The 12,451-nt window shown below is 47.5% G+C and overlaps 1 protein-coding gene across 1 annotated transcript in view; it reads left to right on the plus strand.

The window, feature by feature from the left end:
* Window positions 1-3,678: 3,678 nt before the first annotated feature.
* ACAT1 (acetyl-CoA acetyltransferase 1) overlaps window positions 3,679-12,451 on the plus strand; it is a 31,379-nt gene continuing 22,606 nt past the window's right edge. Inside the window, exon 1 of the mRNA XM_003923743.4 lies at window positions 3,679-3,833. Coding sequence (XP_003923792.1) covers window positions 3,768-3,833 — 66 coding nt within the window. The 5' untranslated portion in view covers window positions 3,679-3,767. The remainder of the gene's footprint in view (window positions 3,834-12,451) is intronic.

Genomic DNA, 12,451 nt, shown 5'->3' on the forward strand with positions numbered 1-12,451 from the left:
CACGCAGGGAAGAAGACAGGGATTGGATTGATGCCTCTACAAATCGAGGAATGCCAGGGATTTCCAATAACCACCAGGATCTTGAAGAGACGCAGGGAACAGACTGTCCCTTAGAACCCACAGAAGGAACTGATCCTGCCAACTCCTAGATCTCGGACTCCAACCTCCAGGACTGTGAAATAATACACTTCTGTTGTTTTAAGCTACCCAGTTGGGCCGGGCGCGGTGGCTCAAGCCTGTAATCCCAGCACTTTGGGAGGCTGAGGCGGGTGGATCCCGAGGTCGAGAGATCGAGACCATCCTGGTCAACATGGTGAAACCCCGTCTCTACTAAAAATACAAAAAACTAGCTGGGCGTGGTGGCGCGTGCCTGTAATCCCAGCTACTGAGGAGGCTGAGGCAGGAGAATTGCCTGAACCCAGGAGTCGGAGGTTGCGGTGAGCCGAGATAGTGCCATTGCACTCCAGCCTGGGTAACAAGAGTGAAACTCTGTCTCGGGGAAAAAAAAAAAAAAAAAAAAAAAGCTACCCAGTTGATGGTAATTTGCTTAGGAAACAAAGATTTTGGTACTGAAAAGTGGGGTGCTGCCATATTACTATACACAAACAAGGAAATGCCTTTATTAATAGAATGGAGTGATGGACAGAGGAAGAATTTTGAGGCACATGATAGACTAAGCCTAGATTGCCTTGAAGAGAATTAGTGGAAATGTCAGAGCCCCATCTCTACAAAAATATAAAAATTAGGTGGACATGGTGGCATACATGTGTAGTCCTAGCTACTTGGAAGGGCAAGGCAGGAGGATTACTTGAACCCAGGAGGCTGCAGCGAATTATGATCATGTCGTTGCACTCCAGCCTAGGTGACAGAGCAAGACTAGATTCCAATTGCAACTGTGTCACTAACTACTAGCTTTGTGCCTTTGGACAAACTTCAGGAAAATGTGGAAAATGCTACTAATCCAGTGGATTTTTGTGAGGATTAAATGAATTAAATTGTGAAAGAACTGGTCCATATTAAGAACTATATATGGCCAGGCGCAGTGGCTCAAGCCTGTAATCCCAGCACTTTGAGAGGCCAAGGCGGGTGGATCACGAGGTCGAGAGATCGAGACCATCCTGGTCAACATGGTGAAACCCCGTCTCTACTAAAAATACAAAAAATTAGCTGGGCATGGTGGCGGGTGCCTGTAATCCCAGCTACTCAGGAGGCTGAGGCAGGAGAATTGCCTGAACCCAGGAGGCGGAGGTTGCAGTGAGACGAGATCGCGCCATTGCACTCCAGCCTGGGTAACAAGAGCGAAACTCTGTCTCAAAAAAAAAAAAAAAAAAAACAAACAAAACTATATACATAGCTATATAACCAGTCTTTTTTTTTTTTTTTTTTTTTTTTTGAGACAGTCTCGTTCTGTTGCCCATGCTGTAGTACAGTGTCGCAATCTCAGTTCACTACAAATTCTACCTCCCAAGTTCAGGTGATTCTCTTCAGCCTCCTGAATAGCTGGGATTGCAGGTGCTCACCACCATGCCCGGCTAATTTTTATGTTTTTAGTACAGATGGGTTTTCACTATGTTAGCCAGGCTGGTTTCGAAGTCCTGACCTCAAATGATCCACTCACCTCGACTTCCCAAAGTGCTATGATTATAGGCGTGAGCCACCATGCCCAGCCTAACCAGTCACCTTTTACTGTGTGATGCCCTAGTCATCAGCTTTGGCCTCTCACAACTGGTAATCTCTATGGGGCCAGACCTTTAGTTTTCTGAGTTATTTCTTTAAAAATTCAACTTTTTCAGTTAGAAATATTATCTATTACACACACACACACACACACACACACACACACACACAGAGGTTAAACACTGACATACAGTGTAATAACTTCCTTTCAATAATTCTTGAAGCAACCCGGTATGAAAAATATTTGTTTGGTCTCTGGTAGAAGGGAAGGGTGTGAGTGTGACATTCCAAGGAAGGAGTTAGGCCTTGGTGAGCTGTTGAATAGAGAGGTTCTTGTTGGTGCAGGAATCACAGAGGACTTAAGACAAACCTGGGGTGACCTGGAAATTAAAGACAGGGTGCTGCATTTATCTACAGCTATATTTAAAAATTACCCCAAAACAGGCCTGGTGAGGTGGCTTATGCCTATAATCTTTGTGCTTTGGAAGGCCAAGGCCAGAAGATCTCCTAAGGCCAGGAGTTTGAGACCAGCCTGGGCAACATAACAAGACCCTTTTTCTACATAAAATAAAAAATAGCCGGGCGCGGTGGCTCAAGCCTGTAATCCCAGCACTTTGGGAGGCTGAGGCGGGTGGATCACGAGGTCGAGAGATCGAGACCATCCTGGTCATCATGGTGAAACCCCGTCTCTACTAAAAATAAAAAAATTAGCTGGGCATGGTGGCACGTGCCTGTAGTCCCAGCTACTCAGGAGGCTGAGGCAGGAGAATTGCCTGAACCCAGGAGGCGGAGGTTGCGGTGAGCCGAGATCGCGCCATTGCACTCCAGCCTGGGTAACAAGAGCGAAACTCCGTCTCAAAAAAAAATAAAAAATAAAAAATAAAAAATAAAAAAATTTAGCGTGGTGGAGTGTGCCTGTAGCCCTAGCTACTCGGGAGGCAGAGATGGGAGGATCCCCTGAGACCAAGAGTTTGAGGCTGCAGTGAGCTACGATTGCACCACTGTACTCCAGCCTGGGTGACAGAGTATCTATCTTAAAAAAAAAAAAAAAAGCTAAAACATGATGGCTTAATACAATAATAACCATTTATTTTATCTTGTTTCTGTGGATCATGAGTTCAGACAGCACGGTGGGGGTGGCTTATCTCTGCTCCATGATGTCTGGGGTATCAGCTGGAGTGGTTGAAGCTTGGGGACTGGAATCACCTGAGGCCTTTTTACCCATATTTGTATCTGGACTGAGGCTGGAATTTGATTGCGTCAAAATATTTTCACGGCTGATGTGATGGCTCACGCCTGTAATCTCAGCACTTTGAGAGGCCAAGGCTGGCCGATTGCTTGAGCCCAGCAGTTCGCAACAGCTTAGGCAACATACGGAGACCCAGTCTGTACAAAAAATACAAAAATTAGCACCTGTAATCCCAGCACTTTGGGAGGCTGAGGCGGGAGGCTCACTTGAATCCAGGAGTTCAAGACCAGCATGGCCAACATGGTGAAACCTCCTTTCCACAAAAAATACAAAAGGTATCCGGTTGTGGAGTCTTGTGCCTGTAGTCCTAGCTACTTGGGAGGCTAGGGAGGGAGGATCACTTGAGCCATGGAGGTCAGATTTCAGTGAGCTGTGATCGCTGCACCCCAGCCTGGGTGACACAGTGAGACTCTGTCTCAAAAACAAACAAACAAAAAAACCCTAAAATACTTTGAGTTTGTGCTGGGTAGGCATAAGGGAAGCATGCTCAGTGAATGGAAAAAGCTCGGATTACACATAAACCAATGGCCTGAGCAGGTTAGTTGTGGTGGACAAGGGAACCAGCAGCGTGTCACGTGTTCTTTAACGCCGGTGCCAGAGTCTCCAGCCGCGTCCTTCACTTGTCAACCTTTCCCCACCCAGGCAGCGAGGTCCCAGCGCCAGGCTCCGCCGCGCCCCTGGCTTCCCGCCAATCACCGCCGACCGTGGAGGTCCGGGGCTGCTATTGGAGGAGACAGGAGGGGCGGTGCCCGCTCTGGGCGGTGCGGGCGAAGCGGGGCGAGGGTGGGGAGGAGGGCGCGTCGTCTCCTCCAGGGCTGCTGCCGCGCCGCGCTCTGCGACCATGGCTGTGCTGGCGGCACTTCTGCGCGGCGGTAGCCGCAGCCCCCTGCTCCGGAGGCTTGTGCAGGTGAGCGGGGTCTGTCCCCACCGCGCTCGGACCCGGGATGCGGGGAGTTCCCACCTCGGAAGCGTTCTGCCCGCGGCCCTTGCGGCTCCCGCGGCCCGGCTGCTCTGCCTAGGCCCCAGGACCGTCACGTGACCGGGTCTCGTTCCAGAATGGCCTAAGTGCCCGGATAACGCCCGGGGACTCGCCTGTTCTTACAGCACGTTGCTACTTCCAATCATGTTGAGTGTTAACTGGTGTGTCAGACAAGGGCCGGTGTCCGGGCAGGCGGACGGCCGGAATTGGCGCTCGCCGGGCCTGAGCGATGGATGCAGGAGCCTCTTTGCAGACCAGAGCTGCTCTCGAGATTTTCTTTAAAACACGTTTGTGTGCGTTATTGTCAGGAGAGGTTCCTTTTCTTTTTAAATAGAATAGATAACCATTGGGGGCATACAAGAGGAGAGGGCACCATGTGATCATAACATGTTTTTTTTGGAGCCGCCTAAAATTTATCAGGGAAAACAAATGACTGCTCAGATAATACAATAAATACATTATACTTGACATAGGAGCAAAGCTCCCATACTGAGGGCGTTCCAAGGGGTGTCTCTCCTCGGACTATTGTATTTAGGGAACACAGTAAGGGCAGAGTCTCAATGAATTTATTCTCCACCTGCGTGAGCAAGGGAGCCCGCACCCCAGATTGTTAGGCAAAGCCTCAGGAATAGGTAGAGACCTTCAGGGTGTGGTTACTGAAGCTTGGGTTTGTTTTCTGGGGTGATTAGGGCAATAAGCTTGGAGATCCAGTTATGTTGTGAGTATGGATTTCACCCTGTTTAAGTGGGATTGTTGATAGGTTTGTTTTTGTCGAAGGCTCTTGGGTACCAGCCCCAAACCCCGTACGTGGGTGCCCTTAGTCTTGGCTGTGAGGAGGGATTGAGAAAAGGAAATAAAAACTAAGACACAAGAGTAGAATTTACAGCATGGGCCCAGGGGACCAACGCAAGCGTGGTAGTGACGTTGGCCCCAGCTCTGGGCTCCAAACACTTTTATTGTGTGCATAATCTCATTGATCATAAGGGCTTGGAAGGGGAGGATGAAGGGGTGAGTAAAATGTGGGGGGCGGGAGAACACTTGTGATCCTTCTAAGACATAGTAAACTAGTGCTCTGAGCATTTAAGGGCACTTGAGATCCTTCTAAGACATGCTAAACTAGTATGCTGCGTTTATCACTGATTGTTATCAGGGTGCTGCTGCATCAGAAGTAGAGCAGAGGAGGAGCTGAACACACCCGATGCATCAAGGGGCTTTTATCTCAGCATTGAGGACATAGAGCAATTAAAATCACTCCATATTCGGTGAACCTAGGCAGAGCCTGAGGTGTTCCCTGATCTCTGCCCTGGAAGGCTTTTCTCCTCCTTGCCGGCTCCCATCTGCAAAGACCCTCCCGGATCTTGTGAGCAGAGGTCGCCTCCCTTCTCAGATATCTTTGCACCAACCCTCTTTTTTTTTTTTTTTTTTAAATCTGGAATAAAGTTTTTATACATGACAAAGTCTGATTTTTATTTTTATTTTTTATTGCATTTTAGGTTTTGGGGTACATGTGAAGAACATGCAAGATTGTTGCATAGGTACACACATGGCAGTGTGATGTGCTACTTTCCTCCCCTTCACCTGTATCTGGCATTTCTCCCCATGCTATCTCTCTGCAGCTCCCCACCCCCTGCTGTCCCTCCCCTATTTCCCCCCGACAGACCCCAGTGTGTAGTGCTCCCCTCCCTGTGTCCATGTGTTCTCATTGTTCAACACCCACCTATGAGTGAGAACATGTGGTGTTTGATTTTCTGTTCTTGTGTCAGTTTGGTGAGAATGATGGTTTCCAGGTTCATCCAAGTCCCTACAAAGGACACGAACTCGTCGTTTTTTATGGCTACATAATATTCCATGGTGTATATGTGCCACATTTTCCCTGTCCAGTCTATCTTCAATGGGCATTTGGGTTGGTTCCAAGTCTTTGCTATTGGAAACAGTGCTGCAATGATCATACGTGTGCATGTATCCTTATAATAGAACAATGTATAATCCTTTGGATATATACCCAGTAATGGGATTATTTGGTCAAATGGAATTTCTATTTCTAGATCCTTGAGAAATCACCACACTGTCTTCCACAATGGTTGAACTAATTTACATGCTCACCAACTGTGTAAGTGTGTGCCTATTTCTCCACATCCTCTCTAGCATCTGTTGTCTCCAGATTTTTTTTTTTTTTTTTTTTTTTTTAAGACGGAGTTTCGCTCTTGTTACCCAGGCTGGAGTGCAATGGTGCGATCTCGGCTCACTGCAACCTCCACCTCCTGGGTTCAGGCATTTCTCCTGCCTCAGCCTCCTGAGTAGCTGGGATTACAGGCACGTGCCACCATGCCCAGCTAATTTTTTGTATTTTTAGTAGAGACGGGGTTTCACCATGTTGACCAGGATGGTCTCGATCTCTCGACCTCGTGATCCACCCGCCTCGGCCTCCCAAAGTGCTGGGATTACAGGCGTGGCTCTTTTCCCTTTGCCTACCAGGTCTCTTTTATGGTCAACAAATCTTTGTGGACTTTATTGGGCCTCCTTGCCTTTCTAGCTCTAAATCACTTCTCTCTGTGGTCACAGGAGTGGTCTTTACTCATTACCTCCCATTTATTCTGCATCCATTTCTCCTTGACTCTGCAGTAAAATTTCTGTGCCACTTAAGCTGAAAAATATGAATGATTTCCTTTTCCTGTGGTTTTTCATCGTTTTAAAAAATCTATATTTTAGTTTGTGTAAAGATGGGGTTTCATTCTTTTGGCCAGGCTGGTCTTCCCTGGCTTCCCAAAGCGCAGGGATTACAGGTGTGAGCCACTGTGCTCTGCTGGTGTTTCTTCCTCTTGACCTTGATCCTATATTTGACACTATTGACCACTCCCTCCTTAAAACTCCCGTTTTGTGTTTTGATCCAGTTTTATTCAGCTCCTTTTAATACTCAGATTTTAAAAAAAATTCCTATATTGTGCTAGTCTTGGGCAGATTTGCTCTCAGATTCTTTTCTCTCCCCTCCCCTATTCTGTCTGCATTACTGTAGGCTGACCAACATCAGCTGGCTTCTGGCTGGGTGTAGCCACCGGTGGAAGATTGGAAGATAGGAGGGAGGAAGAAGCCAGGATAATTTCTCTCTGTCTGCCTCTGGCAGTGTCTGCTTCTCTTGTGGTTCCTGCTGGGTTCCTGACCCCTCTGATTTGGTAACCTTGCTGCTTGCCTTTGACCTAACAGCCTATGTGCTAGTTCCTTCCTTTTTTCCTGTTGCTAATTTCTGTCTTTCTTTTTTTTTTTTTTTTTGAGACCAAGTTTGGTTGCCCAGGTGAGTGCAATGATGAGATCTTAGCTCACTGCAACCTCTGACTCCCAGGTTCAAGCAATTCTCCTGCCTCAGCCCCCTGAGTAGCTGGGAATACAGGTGTCTGTGCGCCACCACACTTGGCTAATTTTTGTATTCTTTTTTTTTTTTGAGACGGAGTTTCGCTCTTGTTGCCCAGGCTGGAGTGCAATGGCGCGATCTCGGCTCACCGCAACCTCCGCCTCCTGGGTTCAGGCAATTCTCCTGCCTCAGCCTCCTAAGTAGCTGGGATTACAGGCACGCGCCACCATGCTCAGCTAATTTTTTTTGTATTTTTAGTAGAGACGGGGTTTCACCATGTTGACCAGGATGGTCTCGATCTCTTGACCTCGTGATCCACCCGCCTCGGCCTCCCAAAGTGCTGGGATTACAGGCTTGAGCCACCGCGCCCGGCCGATAATTTTTGTATTCTTAACCCCGTGTTGGCCAGGCTACTTTCAAACTCCTGACCAGCGTCCCAGGTGATCCACCTCAGGTGATCTGCCCACAGCGATCTCCTAAGGTGCTGGGATTACCGGTGTGAGCCACCACACCTGGCCCCCTTCCCTTTTTCTAATCTTGCCCTGGTACACTCAGTTCTCTGCACTGCAGCCAGAGTGGTCTTTTTATGACATAAAAGCTTTCGGAGGCTTGTCATTGCCCACAGGCCAGAATCTAGACCCTTATCACGATCTGTTGGGCCACACTTCTGTGGCCTCAGCTGCTGCTGTGCTCACTCTACTTTTGTCACAGGACCCTTCTTTCTATGCTTGGTATGTGTGCCAAGTTTGTTCCTAATTCCTGACCTTTGTCCTACTTGTTCCTGATGCCTCAAATGCTCTTTTCCTGGATCTTTCCAAGGGTGATTCTTTAACATTCATTTCTCAGCTCCATTAACATTTCTAGACGGCCTTTTCTGACTGTCCCATGTGAAGTAGGCCCTCAGTTACTCTCTAGTTCATTATTTTACTTTGCTGGTTTTGTAACATACTTACTGTAGCTGAACTTTTGTTTCTCTGAGTTATTGGTAAGTTTCAGACTTCTTCAAATATTTGTTTAGTGTCTGCTGGCATCACTGGGCTAGAAAATCAGTCTGTTTTTGGAATTCAGTCTAGTGGGGAGAAAAGCCACCGGAGGATTACAACATTATATATTCTGGAACAATCAGAATGCCCACGGGTGAGGTTGGGTGCAGTGCCTCATGCCTGTCATCCCAACACTTTGGGAAGCTGATTCAGGCGGATCACTTGAGGTCAGGAGTTTGAGACCAGCCTGGCCAATATGGTGAAACTGTGTCTCTACTAAAAATACAAAAATTAGCTGGGCATGGTGGTGGGCGCCTGTAATCCCAGCTACTTCAGAGGCTGAGTCAGGAGAATCACTTGAACTGGGGAAGCGGAGGTTGCAGTGAGCCCAGATGGTGCCACTGCATGCCAGCTTGGGCAACAAAGAATAAAACTCGGCCGGGCACGGTGGCTCAAGCCTGTAATCCCAGCACTTTGGGAGGCTGAGGCGGGTGGATCACAAGGTCGAGAGATTGAGACCATCCTGGTCAACATGGTGAAACCCCGTCTCTACTAAACATACAAAAAATTAGCTGGGTGTGGTGGCGCGTGCCTGTAATCCCAGCTACTCAGGAGGCTGAGGCAGGAGAATTGCCTGAGCCCAGGAGGCGGAGGTTGCAGTGAGCCGAGATCGCGCCATTGCACTCCAGCCTGGGTAACAAGAGCGAAACTCCGTCTCAAAAAAAAAAAAAAAAAAGAATAAAACTCTGCCTCAAAAAAAAAGTGCACACAGGTGTTGTGGAAGCTGAGCTAGGAATGCCGACCTTTGCCTGGTATGGGCCAGGTCTTGAGTTGGTGCTGCAGCTGAGCCCTCCCTGAAAGATAATTGTATTATGCAGATAAAACTTAATGGGTTGTGTTCATTCATCATGTATTTAATACACACTATAAGGTTCAGTGTCCTGACCATACTGTAATTTTGTGATTCATTTCTGATATTTAATGAGCACTAGGCACTATGCTAAGGATAGGGATGTAGCAGTGAACAAGAGACACGTCCTGCCATCAGGAATCCTGCATTAGGTTGGAGGGTGAACCACATGCTTAAAGTGTGAGAAGTGATTTGAAAGAAATAATGATACTCATATAAAAGAGGAAAAGGTAGAGGGCAATTTTAAATAAAGTAGGTTAGAGTACGTTCGGATTCACTCTGGGAATGTGTCATTAGAAAAGATATGAAGAACAAAAATGAGCCAGCCATGGAGAGCTAGGGAGACTTTTTGTTTTGTTTTTTGATTTTTTTCTGGATCACACTCTTGCCTGGGCTAGGTTGCGGTGGCATGATCTTGGCTCACTGCAACCTCTGCCTCCTTGATTTAAGCAATTACCCTGCCTCAGCCTCTGGAATAGCTGGGATTACAGGCAAGGAACGTGCCCCCAAGACCTGCTAATTTTTTTTTTTTTTTGTATTTTTGGTAGAGACGGGATTTCACCATGTTGGCCAGGCTGGTCTTGAATTCCTGACCTTGTGATCTGCCCGCCTTGGTCTCCCAAAGTGCTGGGGTTGCAGGCGTAAGCCTCTGTGTCTGGCCACAAACAGGTTTTCTAGGGTTGGAAATTGCGAGCTATGATTTGGACATTCACCTGCAGCTGTCAGGTTGGCGATTGGTTGTGAGTCCGGTGGTCAGTTGACAGGTCAGGGTTGGAGATAAATTTGGAACATCATCAGCACATAAATGCTTTTTAAAGCCACAGGACTGGATATGATTATCTAAGGAGATAGTGAAGTTAAATTAACAGAGGCCTGGAACAAAGCTCTGGGCCATTCTGCACTTGTTGGAAGGGAAAGAGGAGACAGTAAAGGAGACTGAGGTAAATATGATTAATGAGGTAGGAAGGAGGCCACGTATGTAATGGAAGCCAAGACAAGGAACAGTTTCTGCAGCGGATTACACATGTTACCTCATTCTCATTATAGGCTGTGGAGGGTATTTGAGAAAACCAAGGTAAGTGTGTCTAAGTAACTTGCTTAGGAATACTCAGCTTGCGGGGCACAATGGCTTATGCTTGTAAACCCAGTACTTGGGAAGGCCAAGGCAGGAGGATCGCTTGAGCCCAGGAGTTTGAGACCAGCCTGGGTAAGATAGTAAGACAATGTCTCTACCAAAGAAAGAAACAAAGAATACTGAGCTAGGAATCCCAGGCACTTAACTGATTGGCATGTATCTCAAAGATGAGCCCAGCCAGATGCGGTGGCTCACGCCTGTAATCCCAGCACTTTGGGAGGCCGAGGCGGGTGGGTCACAAGGTCAAGAGATTGAGACCATCCTGGTCAACATGGTGAAACCCCGTCTCTACTAAAAATATAAAAAATTAGCTGGGCATGGTGGTGCGTGCCTGTAAACCCAGCTACTCGGGAGGCTGAGGCAGGAGAATTGCCTGAACCCAGGAGGTGGAGGTTGCGGTGAGCCGAGATCGCGCCATCGCACTCCAGCCTGGGTAACAAGAGCGAAACTCCGTCTCAAAAAAAAAAAAAAAAAAAAAATGAGCCCAGTCTTGCTGAGATGTTAAAAGGTTAAGTGAGACCATTATAGTGAGCTGGATTTTGCAACACAGACATTGTTGATCTTTCCTGGGACCAACAGTGGTAAACTGGCAGAAATAAAATCTGGATCTGAGTGAGTTGAACTGTAAAGAGGAGGTGAGGACAAGTAAACAGACATTATAGGTGCATGGAGAACCTTTCTTGCCAAAGGGAAGTGAGATGAGGCCATGCCTATAATCCTAGCACTTTGGGAGGCTGAGGCAGGCAGATCACCTGAGATCAGGAGTTCAGGGCCAGACTGGCCAACATGGTGAAACCCCATCTCTACTAAAAATAGAAAAATTGGCCGGGCATTGTGGCGTGCCTGTAGTCCCAGCTACTCGGGAGGCTGAGGCAGGAGAATCACTTGAACCTAGGTGGCAAAGGTTGCAGTGCACTCTAGCCTGGGTGACAGAGCAAGACTCTGTCTCAAAAAAAAAAAAAAAAAAAAAAAAGGAAATGAAGTGAAAGCTCAGTGGGAATGTGGGTCAAGAGACATTTGTGGCTGGGCGCGGTGGCTCAAGCCTGTAATCCCAGCACTTTGGGAGGCCGAGGCGGGTGGATCACGAGGTCGAGAGATCGAGACCATCCCGGTCAACATGGTGAAACCCCATCTCTACTAAAAATACAAAAAATTAGCTGGGCATGGTGGCGTGTGCCTGTAGTCCCAGCTACTCAGGAGGCTGAGGCAGGAGAATTGCCTGAAACCAGGAGGCGGAGGTTGCGGTGAGCTGAGATCGTGCCATTGCACTCCAGCCTGGGTAACAAGAACGAAACTCCGTCTCAAAAAAAAAAAAAAGAGAGACATTTGTTTTTACTTTTTTTTTGTTTTTTTGTTTTTTTTTCCGAGAGGGAGTTTCGCTCTTGTTACCCAGGCTGGAGTGCAATGGCGCGATCTCGGCTCACCGCAACCTCCGCCTCCTGGGTTCAGGCAATTCTCCTGCCTCAGCCTCCTGAGTAGGTGGGATTACAGGCACGCACCACCATGCCCAGCTAATTTTTTTGTATTTTTAGTAGAGACGGGGTTTCACTATGTTGACCGGGATGGTCTCGATCTCTTGACCTCGTGATCCACCCACCTCGGCCTCCCAAAGTGCTGGGATTACAGGCTTGAGCCACCGCGCCCGGCTGTTTTTACTTTTTTTTTTAGGTGGGGGGAATCTGAGCTGTTTTTATGTTTATGGAGTTATCCAGCAATAAAGGGGAAGAATGTCATAGGGGAGAGGGAAAGGATAACTGTGCCATCTTTGAAAAAGCAACTGGAGATGGGATCCAGGGCACGGTGGAGAAAGTCAGGGAAGCTTCCATTAAACTGACGCAGAAAAGTGAAAGAGAGAATGGCTTAGTAAACAAGAACAAACTAGCCAAGTAGAAACTGAACTTTTAAAACTTATTTTTATTTCAATAGGTTTTTGGGGAACAGGTGGTGTTTGATGATACAAGTCCTTTAGTGGTGATACTTGAGATTTTGGCGTATTCATTACCTGAGCAGTGTACACTGTGTCCAATGTATAGTCTTCTATCCCTCACCGTCCTCCCACTCTTTTTTTTTTTTTTTTGAGACGGAGTTTCGCTCTTGTTACCCAGGCTGGAGTGAAATGGCGCGATCTCGGCTCACCGCAACCTCCGCCTCCTGGGTTCAGGCAATTCTCCT

The sequence above is a fragment of the Saimiri boliviensis genome, chromosome 6 (genome assembly GCF_048565385.1).
Source record: "Saimiri boliviensis isolate mSaiBol1 chromosome 6, mSaiBol1.pri, whole genome shotgun sequence".
NCBI classification, from domain to species: Eukaryota; Metazoa; Chordata; class Mammalia; order Primates; family Cebidae; genus Saimiri; species Saimiri boliviensis.